The sequence below is a fragment of the Schistocerca americana genome, chromosome X (assembly GCF_021461395.2).
Source record: "Schistocerca americana isolate TAMUIC-IGC-003095 chromosome X, iqSchAmer2.1, whole genome shotgun sequence".
Classification (NCBI taxonomy): domain Eukaryota; kingdom Metazoa; phylum Arthropoda; class Insecta; order Orthoptera; family Acrididae; genus Schistocerca; species Schistocerca americana.
The window spans coordinates 787,091,587-787,106,924 of NC_060130.1; the positions used below are offsets into that span (position 1 = coordinate 787,091,587).

Consider the following 15,338-nt stretch of genomic DNA (forward strand, 5'->3'; position numbering starts at 1 on the left):
TAACATTCTAGAGGAACTGTTTTTCTGTGATCTGCTACTGAAAATAGCTGTAGTTCAAAGCATTTTTGACAAAATCAGTCGGTTTTTAAATGAAAACACTATATCATGGACTAAGTGCATTGGAGTATGCGCATTTCGAGCTCGCTCAATGTCTGGAATTCATGGTAGATGGCAAGGGAAAGTTAAAGCTGTAGTTACTGATGCATCCTGATGTATCACAGCGTGATGCATCTGGAGACTCTGTCCGCTAAAAAACTTCACCCACTCTTTCACGTAGTGCTCCAAACTGTTAAATAAACAGTTGTTGTAATTAAGACAAAATCTATAAGTTCAAGGATGTTTTAAAGTGCTATTTTAGGAGATGGGTACTGAACACACTCAGTTCTTTTTTAGTAATACTCGATGACTTTCAAGGGGTAAAGACTAAAGACGTATGAACTGAGGAAGAAAGGAAGAAAAGTCACCTTATATCAGACTGCTTCAGCAGCAAAATATTCAAAATGGCCTACCTCACTGAAACTAATTATTCTTAACACATCACTTCAAGGCAATCAGGCCACTATACTATCTTGGGATGAAAAAGTGAAGAATTCCATAAAGAAATTAGAGCTGTGGCAAAATCAAATGGAAATTGGTATGCTAGATATGTGCTGTACTCTAGTTTCACTGTTAGAGGGGACAGATAATCCGATACTTCCAGTGGAGATAAAAGCCTACCTTCATCATCATCTTGCAACACTAAAAGTTCACTTCTCACTGTATTTCAGCGATGATTTTGATAAATTTAATTCGATTATAAAGCCATTACAATGCTTCTGGACCATCACGTCTAAATATAAGAGCAGGAACTACTTACTGATCTCACTTGTGATACTTCACTGAAGAGCAAACTTAATGTAGTATCTTTGTTGGAGTTTAGGGTTCAAACAAGCAAGGAATTCCCAACGCTGAGCCAAAATGCAATGCAGATCCTGGTTCCTTTTGCAACAACATACTTGCGCTACGCTCGCTTTTCAGCTTCGGCAGCTATGAAGTTGAACTCTCGTTAAAAACTAAGCGCAAGCAAAGAATTTCGAGGGGCTGCGTCTGCTATTACACCACGCCTTGTAAATTGTTCTGCTGAAAAACAAGCTCATCCATCATGCTGACCTTCGTAATATTTCATATTTTTCGAATAAATGAAAATGTGATAAAGATAAACAATTTGTTCCGTATTTTTGTCATAATAATTCATGTATTTTTGGTTTCTGCTGCGTAAAGTCCGTGAAAACTGAAATTAGTCCAGCAGGAAATAAAGCAAAAAAATTAAAAAAGGACTAATTTTGTTAATAAAATAGGCGGGGGGGGGGGGGCTAATATTATTTTCGTCATGATGGGGGACCCAGAAGAAAAACACTTGAGAACCACTGAATAATGCAACTCCATAATTAAGAATCCTCATACCTCTCTTCTGCCATTCCCATCCATTTTAAGGGCTTCTGATAACAGATAGACTACCTCTTTTTGTGGAAGTAGCCACAGGATCTGTGAGCATCCGTCATATCACGAACAAATAGCGACGGGTAAATAGCGTTTACACCAAGATTCTGTCGAACTGAAGAGAGCTGCGCCGACCGAAAAATGCCACACCTCTATACTAATAGACTTGTCCACTGTTTCTATGTTTCGATAGAGTGTATCGATACGTGGAACTATTTCCGTGTTTAGGAACGACTATGTTTCACTGTTTCGAGACAGTGGTGTTTCATTCCGCTCTGTGTCGGATAACGGGACCAGATTCGATCTCGAGTCAGGCACAGAAACTACACCGTTGGTCAAAACAACGCTGTTTCAGTCCACTTGTGCTTGGAATGGACTAATTGTACCGAAACAGTGATGTTTAATTTCGCTTTGTCTCGGATGAGATTCTGGCATGGCACAGATACTGAAATACGTTTAATGTACTACTTCGTAAAACACTCTCAAGAGTGTCGAAATCTTTTTGACACACAACAGCATGAAGCTTAAGATTTCCGAAAATAAAGCTTCGTTTCTAATTGACTGCTCTATTCCGGAATGGCGTAATATATGCTTTATAAACACTAATACACAATAAAATAAAGCACACTATTCGCATTCAAAATAATAAAAGTGTAAAAAACATTCAGTGAAATTACACATCTCCTATAACATACGCTTCTCTATTCATGTACAGTAATCATATTAAAAAACGCAAGTAAAGCTACAACATTTTGAATTAAAAAAGGCTTAGAGTGGCAGTTTCTAGACATACACGTAAATTGGATGTACTTTCAAGCAATGTGATTGACGGATCATTGATGATGTAATGGTGAACGGGAAGGGCTGGGAAGCATTGTGGATTATAGTAATGGTTCGAAACACCTTGGGGGACAAAAATTTTTTTCTCTTCTATTTTGTTATTTAATCGAATTGTGTGGCTTTATTTGTGAGTCTATAGTCCATGTGCCTATTTTCCACATTGATTTATTTTGTGTGCGTGGAAATTAGCAGGACGGATATATATTATACATACTAACGAAATGTGGGAATCGCAGTAGCGTATCCGTTGTTTCTGCAGTTTGCTCCCGCCTCCAGTTCCGTTCGTGTTGGTTCTTCTGTCTTCAGCTATGGCGTTACGAAGCCCGGTGTGGGATTATTTTATGAACAAAAATCCTGAGAAAATTAAGTGTAACTTGTGCTCGACAGTGTTGTTTAAAAGTATTTCAACTTCTTGCTTAAACAGACACTTGCAGCATAAGCATCCAACACTTAATTTATGTGAAACTCGTTCGAAATCAGTTTTTATGAATCTGGGCAGTGACGAAGCCAGTTCACTTTACGCAGCAACTGTTCAGGAATCTGCCATTTCAGTGCCTGTGCGTCAATATGAACAATATGTCTAAGAAATACCCAGCACTTCCACCGGTTCAGTTCTGGGTACGTATGGTAGACAAACAAAGATTACTGGATTTGCATCAAGACCAGTGCCTTCATCCAAACGAGCCAAAATAGACGAACAGATTTTAAGACTTGTTGTTAAAGAATACTTTCCATTGAATGTAGTTGAGAGTGTAGACTTTAGAAAAATGACTTATTTATTAAATGAAAACTATGTACCTCCCAGTAGAAAAACACTCCCACAGATTACTCTCTCAAATGTTCGACAGCACACTAGTGCGAGTAAGATTTGCAGTGCAAGCTGCATCCTACGCCTGGATTACGAGTGATGGATGGACATCTGTGAATAATGAGACTTATATTGCAGTGACTGTTCACTTCATTGATGAAAACTGCAATCTGAAGTCATATTTGCTATCTAGTTTTAAATTCCATGACAAGCATACGGCGAAAAACATTTCCAGTGAATTACACTATGTGACTGCAATTTGGGGTATTACCAATAAAATTGTAGCTTGCACTACAGATAATGCACCTAATATGATGAAGGCAGTGATGATGTGTAAATGCTGGCATGTACATTGTTTTGCACATACACCGAATTTAACTATGCAAGCAAGCCTTGAACCAATTACAGTCACAAGGGAAAAAGTGAAGTCAATAGCGGAATTTTTCAAAATAAGTCCTCAAGCACTTGAGAAATTACACAATATTTAGAAGCAAATGGGCTTCCCTATTTTAACACTGAAAGAAGACTGCCCTACGAGATGGAATTCCACGTATGAATTGTTTGAGAGGCTGTCGAAAATCAAAGAGCCTTTGCAAAGCACCCTCGCCATCCTCAGAGTGGATTCACAAACAAAACTGTCCAATGAAGACTGGTCAGTTACTGAAAAATCTTGTGACATGCTATCTCATTTTGAGCAAGTCACAACAGAAATTAGCAGTGAAACAAATGTAACCTTGTCAAAAGTTGTCTTATTAAGAGAGGTTGAAAAAGTTACTGTCTGAGACTGAAAAACTCAGATCACAGCAATGAAGCCACTAAAAAAGTAATTGCTAAACTTGAGGACGGAATCTGTACCCACCTCGTTCAAAAGTCTGCAGATAAAGCAATTGCTTGTGAATCAACTTTATTGGATCCTCGCTTCAGGGAGCATGGATTTCCAAAAACTGGGTATCGATCAAAATAAACAAAAGATGCCATAATTAACAAATGTTGTGCAATACGACAGAAACCCAATCGGCGTTCTACAGAAAATCCACCATCAGCCAAACCATTTGTGGTGAGCACATTCATCTCCAGCAGTGGCAACTTTTGGCAAGATTTTGACCAAGCTGTAGGTGGCTTCATCCAAAGTGTAGACAATCCACGTGCTGCAAGTATAGTGGAACTTGATAAATATATGAAGATGCCACTGATTCACAGATCACAAGATCCATTGCAGTGGTGGAAAGAAAATCATGTGTTGTTTCCTACACTGTTTGAAATAATGAAACGACATCTTTGTATTGTGGTCACATCTATTCCATGTGAGTGCATATTTTCAAAGCAGGGGCAAACAATAGCAGACAGACGATCCTGTCTTTCAAGCGTAAAAGTACCGAAAATGATATTTCTGAACTACAACTTAGAATAGGTACAGCAGATCTACTCAGAAATGAAACAGAAAACTTCAATTGATTTTGTTCTTCTCTGGACAGTGTGCACTGAATTTATATTTGATTGTATTTTGTTTAGTCCACTAAATCGTGCATGTAGCTACCTTACAAGAACATTTTTCTCAAATCTGTTGCACCCAGAAGACACGTTTTTGCTCACCATTCAGTGAGTTTAATTTATTTGAGTATGTTATTTATTCATTTATGTGTTTGAGAATAATTGTCTGATTTGTGTATGTATATGTTTGTGTGTTTATTTTTGTAAATGTGCTATGTTTGGTTATTACACTATAGGCATCTTGATACTTGTATATCATAAATCATTCTGAGGCAAATCAACAATGGTACTTCGATACTTTTGTTTCTGGCATTCAGATACTGTGATAAAAATTACATTTCAACAGCAACGTAACTTCATCTCTGATTTTGTGGGGTAGTTTATAATATAATGGTAATACATCTGCTTGCTGTGAGTACTTGAGAGAACTCCATGTACCTGTACCTCAAACAAACTTCTTTAGCAAGAACTATGAGTGGTGTAGAGGCAGATCTGTCATGATATAGGTATCACAAATGTTTTACACTGTATGAATTGTTTTAAATTTTAGTCTGGATTTTATACTTCAAAGAAATATACCTATCTCTGCATTTCAGTTACCTTGAAATGTTTTCCAGTTCTCTCAAGTGTACTTATTATGAGATGTATCCAGCTAACTTGTGCATGTTTGATGAGAAACTGCCATACCTGACCATTGTGCTATATCCTCCAGTCTGTTACGGTAATTTTTTGACCTGTGTGTATCAGTCACTTTGCATCCTGCTCTGTGTGACAAACAATGGGAAATGTAACTGTGAGTAGTAAAAGTGTGAGTGGCACACTCATAAATGTTAATTCAGTGCCTCGCTTCCCAGAATGTTATCTCAATAAATTATATCTCATGATAAGCCTTTTCAAGAGCACATACAGATTATCACTCATAAAACCTAACAAAATTATGCTCTAGAATACAAAGAAACAAGTTTGGCAAAATCTGTTATGTCAAACATATTTAATCTGACCTCGGCCAATTGGAAAGTATGAAAGTCATATGACACGAAAGCAGCACATTTGCTACAGGAAATGCGGAACTGCAAAGACGCCTAAGTGAATGTTTCATACTTCTTGCAATATGATTGGCGCTCTCGCACCTCATTTGTGTTTTTATGACAATATTTATACAGTAGACATTCAACATGATATAATGTGAAGGCCTATACTATTACAAAACACAAACTGTTTCACTGCTTCGAAACAGCGCTTCGAAACATTACATTGCACTGTTTCATTTGTTTCGATACATGTGTTTCAGTTTCCCCATCTCTATATACTAAACAAAATCTCACACTGTACGGGACACTTACGAGAAGTACTGAGCAAAGGTGAATGAGACAGGCCGAGACTCACGCACACTTTCGTTTCGCGTGCGGTTTGGACGCCATAGCCGGTCCTTATTTAGATAGCCGTCCCATCGACACTAGCTGGTTTTAGTTACATTAATACATACGTTCCACGGTTCAAAAAGATCTGAAACCACCTGGTGGTGCTGACATGACCATCGAAACATGAAGTGGACTTCAGACAAAAAGCCAGTGAGGCAGTATACATCTTTCATCTGTATTTTATTTATTTTAATTTTTTTTAGTTCCATAGAGCCAAATTGAGAAGCAAATCTCCAAGATCATGGAAAGTTTCAGTACATGAAATTACAACATAAAAATTTAATAACAGAGAAAATAAAATGTTTATGAACCCAAAAAAGACAAGCCATGCGTTTATTGAAACGCAATGAACAATATAACACAGGAATCAGCTTAATTTTTCAAGGAACGTCTCGACAGAATAGGAGGAGTGACCCATGAGGAAACTCTTTGAAAGCGCGTGGATTACAGCTAAGATTTTTGAATTCTTGTGGTAGCTTACTGAAAATGGATGCAGCAATACACTGCACGCTTTTCTGCACAAGAGTTAAGTAAGTGCGATCCAAATGCAGATTGAATTTCTGCCTAGTATTAGCTGAGTAAAAACTTGGGAATAAGCTGATATCGTTAACAAGAAACGACAGTAAAGAATATATATATTGAGAGGCCAGTACCAGAATACCCAGGCTAGTGAGTTGAGGGCGACAAGAGGTTCGCGAAATTGCACCATTCATTGCCCGAACCACCCGTTTCTGAGACAAAAACATCCTTTGAGAACGGGAAGAGGAAACCCCAAAATATAATACCATATGTCATAAGCAAATGAAAATAAGCCAAGTATACTACTTTTCGTGTCGAGCTATCACTTACTTCAGATACCGTTCGAATAGTAAAAACGCCATGATTTAGTCCTTGAACAAGATCCTGACGTGGTCTTTTCACGACAGTTTACCATCTATCCGCACACCGAGAAATTTGAACCGTGCAGTTCCACTAATCATATGCCCATTCTATGAAATTAAAACGTCTGGTTTTGTTGCATTCTGTGTCTGAAAACGGATAAACTGAGCCTTACTTTGATTTAGTCTTAATTTATTTTCTACAAGCCACGAACTTATGTCAAGAACTGCACTATTTGAAACAGTGCCAATATTGCACACAACATCCTTTACTGCCAAGCTAGTGTCATCAGTAAACAGATATATTTTAGAATCACGAGTACCGTAATACTAGAGGGCACATCGTTTATATAAATAAACTATAGGAATGTCCCCAGCACCAATCCCTGGGGCACCCCCCCCCCCCCCCCCCATTTCACCATGCCCCACTCAGACCCCACATCATAGCCATACTCAACACTGTGCATAATGACCTTTTGCTGTCTGTTGTTAAAGTAACAGGTGAACCAAATGTGAGCTTCTCCCCATATTCCATAATGGTCCAACTTCTGGAGCAATATTTTGTGATCAACAAAATCAAACGCCTTAGCTAAATCAAAAAAGATGACCAGCATTCGAAACCTTTTGTTTAATCCATCCAGTACCTCACAGAGAAAAGAGAACATACTCGTAGCATTTTCACCTGTTAAACCACTTCTAAAACAGAACTGCACATTTGATGGAAAATTATGTGAAATAAAATGATCAATTATCCTTACATACACAGCCTTTTCAATAACTTCAGCAAACACTGATGGCATAGAAATAGCTCAAAATTGTCTATTTTACCCCTTTCTCCCTTTTTATAAAGCGGCTTTACTACTGAGTACTTTAATCGTTCAGTAAAATGACCACTCATGAAGGAAAAATTACAAATATGGCTAAATACAGGGCCAACATATGCAACACAGTACTTTAATATTCTCCTAGGTACGCCATCAATCCATGAGAGTGCCTAGACTTCCGTGATTTGATTATTGACTAAGTCTCCCCCTTGTCAGTATCAGAGAGGAGTATTTCAGATATCAGTCTCGGAAAGGCATTTTCCAATAGATTATATGATTCCCTGTCAAAGCAATTATGAGAAAGTCATCGTTAAATCCGGACATATATCTGACTTATCAGTAACAGAAATATTTTTACTGTGAACTGAGTTTATATCGTCGACCTTGTGTTGCCGACCAGACAGTTCCTTCACAACTGACCATATGATTTTAAATTTATTCTGTGAATTAGGTATTCTATTTGTGTACCAAATGCTCTTGCCTCCCTAATAACATTTTAAGCGCCTTACAATGCTTTCTTTTGCATGATATCCTTTTCCCAATTCTCAGCCACTCTGCTGGCTTTTACCTGCTAATACCCTGTTTAGGTCGTTCTAATCGGAAGCAACATTCAAAGAGCATGAGAAATATTTTATGGAAATTATTATATTTTAATCTGTGTTTTTGGCACTATAAAGATCCTGCCACTTTTGTTCCTCGAGGTTTAAAAAACTATATATTGCTGTTGGAATAGCTTTTCTACATTGTTTGTAATTATATGTAACATTTGTTTGAATACAAAAACCTTTTAGTGTTAAAATTTGTGCATCGTGGTCTGAAAGTCCATTCACCCATTTACTAACAGAATGCCCATCTGGTAATGAAGAATGAATAAATATATTGTCTATGGCTGTGCTACTGTTCCCCTGCACCCTGGTTGCAAAAAACACAGTCTGGATCAGATCATATGAATTTAGAGCTTCCTACATCCTTTTTCTCGCTCAATCACATACAAAATTAATATTGAAGTCACCACATAAAACTAATTTCTGGTATGTCCTATAAAGTGAACCAACAAACCTATGTAGCTTGAGAAAAAATTGCCTGAAGTCAGAGTTAGAGGACTTATAAACAACAACAATTAGAAGTTGAGTTTCACTAAAATCAACTGCCCCTGCACAACAATCAAATACCTGTTCAGTGCAGTGCCAAGTATTATTATGTTTCCCTAGAGTTAGAGAAAGCTTTTGACAATGTTGACTGGAACACTCTCTTCGAAATTGTGAGTTCAAGAAATTCTGAATACAAGAAGCTCAAGGCTATTTACAACTTGTACAGAAACCAGACAGCAGTTATAAAGAGTCGAGGGGCATGAAAGGGAAGCAGTCCCCAGTGTTGTTCAATCTGCACACTGAGTAAAAAGTAAAGGAAACAAAAGAAAAATATGGAGTGGGAATTAAAGTACATGGAGAAGAAATAAAAAGTTTGATGTCTGCCGATGACACTGCAATTCTCTCAGAGACAGCAAAGGACTCGGAAAAGCAGTTGAACGGAATGGACAGGAGGATAGAAGATGAACATAAACAAAAGCAAAACAAGGAAAATTCAGTGAAGTCGAATTTAATAAGGTGATGTTGCGGGAATTAGATTAGGAAACGAGACAATTAAAGTAGTAGATGAGTTTTGCTATTTGCGCAGCAAAATGACTGATGATGGCCGAAGTAGAGACGATATAAAACGTAGACTGGCAACGGCAAGAAAAGCATTTCTGAAGAAGAGACATTTGTTAACATCAAGTATAGATTTAAGTGCAGGGAAGTCTTTTCTGAAGTTATTTGTCTGGAGTGTAGCCATGTATGGAAGTAAAACATGGACGATAAACAGTTTAGGCAAGAAGAGAATAGAATCTTTTGAAATGTGGTGCTACAGAAGAATGTCAAGATTAGGTGGGTAAATGAGGGAACTAACAAGGACGTGCTGAACTGAACTGGGGAGCAAAGAAATTTGTTGCACAACCTGCCTAGAAGAAGGGATCGGTTGGTAAGACATATTCTGAGACGTCAGGGGATCACCAATTTAGTACTGGAGGGTAGTGCGGCGGGTTAAAATCGCAGAGGGAGACCAACAGACTTGTACAGTAAGCAGACTCAAAAGGAGGTTGCTGTAGTTACTCGGAGATGAAGAGGGTTGCACAGGATAGAGTAGCATATACAGCTGCATCAAACCAGTCTTCCGACTGGCGATCACAACAACTCTATAAGCTCAGTCCACCACCCAATAGCTACCACTGAAAGCTCTTGATGCGATCTTTGAGTTGTCATTAACAGTTTTAACTTTCGATCTGACATAGATAAAGCTTAATCCCTAACGGTTCTTTAAACTGAAAAGGTTGCGTCCATGTGGGCAAGGGAAGTAGATTTCTGGACGGTGTACATCATAAATAGTTATTGTTAATACCACTTACTTACCCGTAAATCTTTAGTTTTAATCTTATTCTTTGTTTAAGTTCAGCCAACAACTTGAAATTATTTCTGTAAATTTATATAGCAAGAGTAAGGGTTGCACCTTGAGGATAGTGTATCTAAGAACACATCATGTTATTTGGTCGGTACTTCAATCTAGTGACTGATTTTAGAACCACAAAAAAGAACTTACAATTGAGACTGGCACAAGCGTTTTTCGCCATTTTCTACAGTATTTGATATTGCTAGACATGAGGTTGTCCGCAGCTCGTGGTCTTGCGGTAGCGTTCTCGCTTCCCGCGTACGGGGTCCCGGGTTCGATTGCCGGCGGGGTCTGGGATTTTTCCTGCCTCGAGATGACTGGGTGTTGTTGTGTCGTCGTCATCTTCATCATTCATCCCCATTACGGTCGGAGGAAGGAAATGGCAAACCACCTCCACTAGGACCTTGCCTAGTACGGTGCTGCGGGTCTCCCGCATCGTCCCCAGCATCGTCCCCAACGCTCCTCGGAGTATAGGACCTCATTATCATCAGACATGAATTTGTTGTTGTGCACCATTTGTAAATGTTTCGAGTTCTACACATTTGAGTACTGTATGTTAAAAGTATTTGGAATAAATTGTTATACCTGGAAACGGAAGGTCTTCTACCATCGAATATGTGATATTTACAAATAAAATGAGTTTCTCTAAAGTCTTAACACTTTTACCTGTCATGAAAATGGAAATTTATGTTCGTTTCCAACCGCACAAATTTCAAAACGTATTCAACTTGTACCTGGCTTTTGATGATATTTCTGATTGATTTGATTTCACTTACTGATTATTGGTTAATAGTAGAGTAATAATTTAACAGACAGACAACTAAATAGAGTATTGACAAGTTAATACATTAATTGCAACCAGTCACTTTAAAAAAAATTGTTATTCATTCCATGAGCCGGTTTTGGAACCATTTTAGGTTCATCTTCAGATGCTGTATGGGAGGTTACAATGCTATTTCAGAGTGTAATGCTGGGTGCTGGCCTGTGACAGTATGGGCAGCTTTTGTGGTTAATATCGATCTGTCTGCTACCGCTGTGGTGGACAGTTCGTACCACATCACTCACTTTTACAGAATATGTATGCATATACACTGAAATAACAAAACTTTGCTAGCGTCCAACATGTACTATATTATTGTTGTATACTATTCAGTTTTATAGTACTTCCTGGATGCTAGCAAAGTTTCGTTATTTCAGTGTATATGCATACATATTCTGCAAAAGTGAGTGATGTGGTACCAACTGTGCATCAGAGTGGCTGCAGACAGATGGATATTAACTACAAAAGCCGCCCATACTGTCGCACACAAGCACTCACAAATTACGCTTCAAAATAGTTATGTGGCCTCCGCTACACCGTCTGAAGATAGCCCGAAAAGGTTCCAAAACCGTTTCATGGAATGAATAACTATTTTTAAAAAAAGTGACTGGTTGCAGTTTTCTGTATCTACATCGACTAAACAGTCGTTCGAGTGACAAACATGGCTATCGTTTTCTTAAAATTTTGAAACATCAGCAACTGACAAGCCCAAATTGTCGTTTCCCGGGAATATTATCCCTTCACATGAAAATCCTTTCAATGTGTACTTTATCTAAGAGTCTAACTTCATCAATTTTATTAAAACTAAATCTAGTTACAAGTTATTTATTTTACCAACTTTTTATAAGTTTACCTTTGTAGAATCTTAGCCGCCTTGTCGGATAAGACTGCCCAGGGTGGTTGTTAGGACGGCGGAGTCTTTAATGTTCAACAGTGATCACAAGTATAAAGTCCTGAGCCTTCATAGTCAGACCTCACCTCGTGACAGCATTGTTGATACTCTTCACACTGTACACACCAATCCTCAAAGCTCTCACGGCAATTGGTACGAAAGGTTTCTTCTCCTTCTTTTCTTTGTTTCTTCACGTGGCAGTTGGCACATAATTTCGATTTGAGAGAATTTGAGCTCTTATTTTTTTCTCTGTCATACTTCCTTTTCACAGATTTTTCCTTCCAACTTCTTACCTGTTTCTTATTTCTTTTCTTCCTTTTTTCGAAGTTCTTGTTCTTTTTCTGCTTTTTTTTCTTCCTGCATAATTTGAAACGACGAAATTCATACTGCTTCAGACTTTTGTGCATGACTTGCTTTTTCTCAACTTTGTACATCATCAAGAAGCTGAGAGGTTTTTTTTCGCATTGTTTTTGGTGTTAGTAGGGACATATGAACAAACAGATTTCGTTTTTTGGTTTCTGGGTCGCTTTGAACATTTCACTACCGTTATTTTCAAATTTCCCTCGTTACTGTTTAAGTTTAATTTTCATCTTAACAGCAGTTTAAGGTCTAATTTATCTTAACGATGGATCTGGCGGAGAGATGGAATCATTAACCCTTTCATTCGAAAGCATTTCCATTTTTGTCACGCTTCCTTAAAACTGGTAAGCTTTGAATATCTTATTCTTATATACAGATGACCTAGCCCTTGCTACGCAGAGCTCATGCCTTGAAATAGTGGAAAGAAACCTGACAACAGCACTTAGAACACTGTCAAGCTACTACAGTCGGAATCAACTCAGACCAAACCCTTCGAGGACACAAGTGTGTACCTTTCATTTAAGGAACAGAGAAGCTAATCGTGAGCTACATATTGCATGGCCAGGCATCCAACTCCAGCATCATGACGCACCTAAATACTTGGGAGTCACTCTCGATAGAACTCTGACATTCAAAACTCACTACAAGAACACCAAAATGAAAATCTCCGCTCGAAGCAACCTACTTTGCAAACTATCGGGGACACAGTGGGGATCACATCCACAAACTATTCGCTGTTCTGCAATGGCACTGTGCTTTTCTACTGCTGAATATGCTTCTCCAGTCTGGTACAGGTCATCTCATGCCAGACAAGTAGATATTGCTCTCAATCAAACCTTCAGGTTGATCACAGGTTGCTTAAGACCTACCCCAACTGATAAGCTTTGCTGCCTGGCTGGAATACGCAGAACAGTGGCTACCAGCAAGGAGAGACTGAAAGTGGAACAGGACAGTTCCCATCCACTGCACGGACATAATCCACCACGGCAACGGCTGAGATCGCGAAAGAGCTTCCTGAGAACATCCGAGAAGCTCACCATTTCACCAGAGAAGGCAAGGCTGGAGTTATGGAAGAAGTCGACGCCTCACCCGCAGACGCCAGAACTACCACCTGGACACAACGAGAGCTGGCTGGTGTGGAAATCTTTAAACAGATTACGATCAGGAGTTGGACGATCCAGAGACAACCTGAAGAGATGCGGTTTCATAACAGAAGATACGTCCTGTGATTGTGGACAAGAACAAACCACAAACCACATGCTCCAGTGCCTTTTGTGCCCCACATCCTGCACGAAGATTGATATTTTGCAAGCCACTCCAAGCGCTTTGGAGGTTGCAATGTACTGGGCACATGTAATATAAATACAATTTGTATATATATGTAAATGCACATATTTATTGATGTGTATGGATACTGTAAATTTGTATGTTTCTGACTCGAGAATAATAATAATATCCATGTTGCAATGAGAAACCTCAGGCAAGTTTTCATCAAGGCCTACAGGGACACCAAGCAAGTCGCCCTGAATAAGGACAGCTGGATCGTCTTCTGCTTCTTCTTCTTCAGAGTAATTTGGCATGCTTTCAGAAACAGGGGGCTGTTTCTCAGTCACTGGACAACGGGCCAAACCTTCGTTAGTAAACACATGTAGGCTGAGCAGCTATGTTCCAGTTGTTTTAAGCCCTTTAACAGCTATCTCAACAGTTGAGATCCTGTTGTATGATTCTCTAAATATTGCACTGAAGTGTGATTGGGCAACAGCAAGTCCTGGGTGAGTCACCATCCATTTCTCCACCTCTGTCGAGTATGCAGTTTACAGAGGGCCAAAAAACTCTTGTCAAAGGTTGTATTTATGGATGGCATGAAGCGGCAGCTGTTATAAAATTTTGCCTGTAAAATTGCACAGCCAATAGACTTAGATGAGTAGTGTGACTACCCAGAAGTAACAAAAATGGGTCTGTCTCACTTGATTTTGTATGATGAGCAAATTGCTTCAGCCAGTCAACGAAGATTTCAGCAGTCATACAGCCACTGTTAGAGGTCAGGGGCAACGTTTCAGCTGGTGCTTCAGAGTCAAATTTCTGTTTCACCCTCTCTCTGGAAAATATCATAGCTGGTCGTATACAAATGCCTGAAGCATTAAAACAGGCACCAATAGTAACATTTTGACCTCTTTCTCCCGAAGAAACCGTAGAGGTTCCTTTATTACCAATTGGTGAAATTACTTTGGATATATCATTAGGCGTCGTTGATATTCCCGATCCATCAAAATTAAAGATTCTATGACGAGGGAATTCCATTCGTTCACAAAAAGATTTTAAGCTATCAAAAAATCTTTTAACTTGTATTTTATTAAAGCTCATTGCCCTTTCCACGCCATAATTTTCTGGCTTTCTGAATTACAACCTGGGTCTTTTCATAAACATTTTGACCCCATCTTTTCCAGCCATTTTCTTTTCAGTATTACCTCGATCACTTAAACCATCAACTTCAAACTGATAAGCAATTTGCATGTTTTCTTCCTTATCAAACCGTAAAACCATGATCCAAATCTCTGCATAATTTGTCAGCTTTTCTTCGATTTCACCAGAAAAAAGCTTCTTCAACCTTCCAAGAGAAGTAAGAACAACTCCTGAAAAAAGATGGTACTACACTTATTGAATAGCACTTCAATACTAACACCAGGGGCGAAAAATTACTATTTTATGGGTTACATCTACAATTTAAATTCTTACCATTTTAATACTCTTTCAAAGAGTATACTCCCGGAATGCTAAAGATTTCGCAACTTGCCTCTTCCTTTCGTCATTTTCAATTCTAGCATGTATGTTATTTAATATTTCTTCAGTGAAAATGAACTTTCTCGCGGTTTTCCTGGTGTATTTGGGCATTCCTATAGCAGTAATACTAACAATTTAAGTTACGCATTCGCTAAGAGTTATCAGCGCACAGTGAATATCAGCAAATAACGCAGAGAAAATGTGTACACTTAACGCTGACAGGTACTGTGAGACTCTGAAAAAGCTCAAACGGGCAATTC

The 15,338-nt window shown here is 38.6% G+C and overlaps 1 protein-coding gene across 1 annotated transcript; it reads right to left on the bottom strand.

Annotated features, from left to right (window-relative positions):
- Window positions 1–13,958: 13,958 nt before the first annotated feature.
- On the bottom strand, window positions 13,959–14,598 carry LOC124556321. Its single transcript, XM_047130293.1, has 2 exons — window positions 14,508–14,598; window positions 13,959–14,095 (listed from the first exon to the last, which is right to left on the bottom strand). The coding sequence occupies exons 1-2, from the start codon at window positions 14,596–14,598 to the stop codon at window positions 13,959–13,961; spliced, it is 228 nt and encodes a 75-aa protein (XP_046986249.1).
- Between the last annotated feature and the right edge of the window lie 740 nt (window positions 14,599–15,338).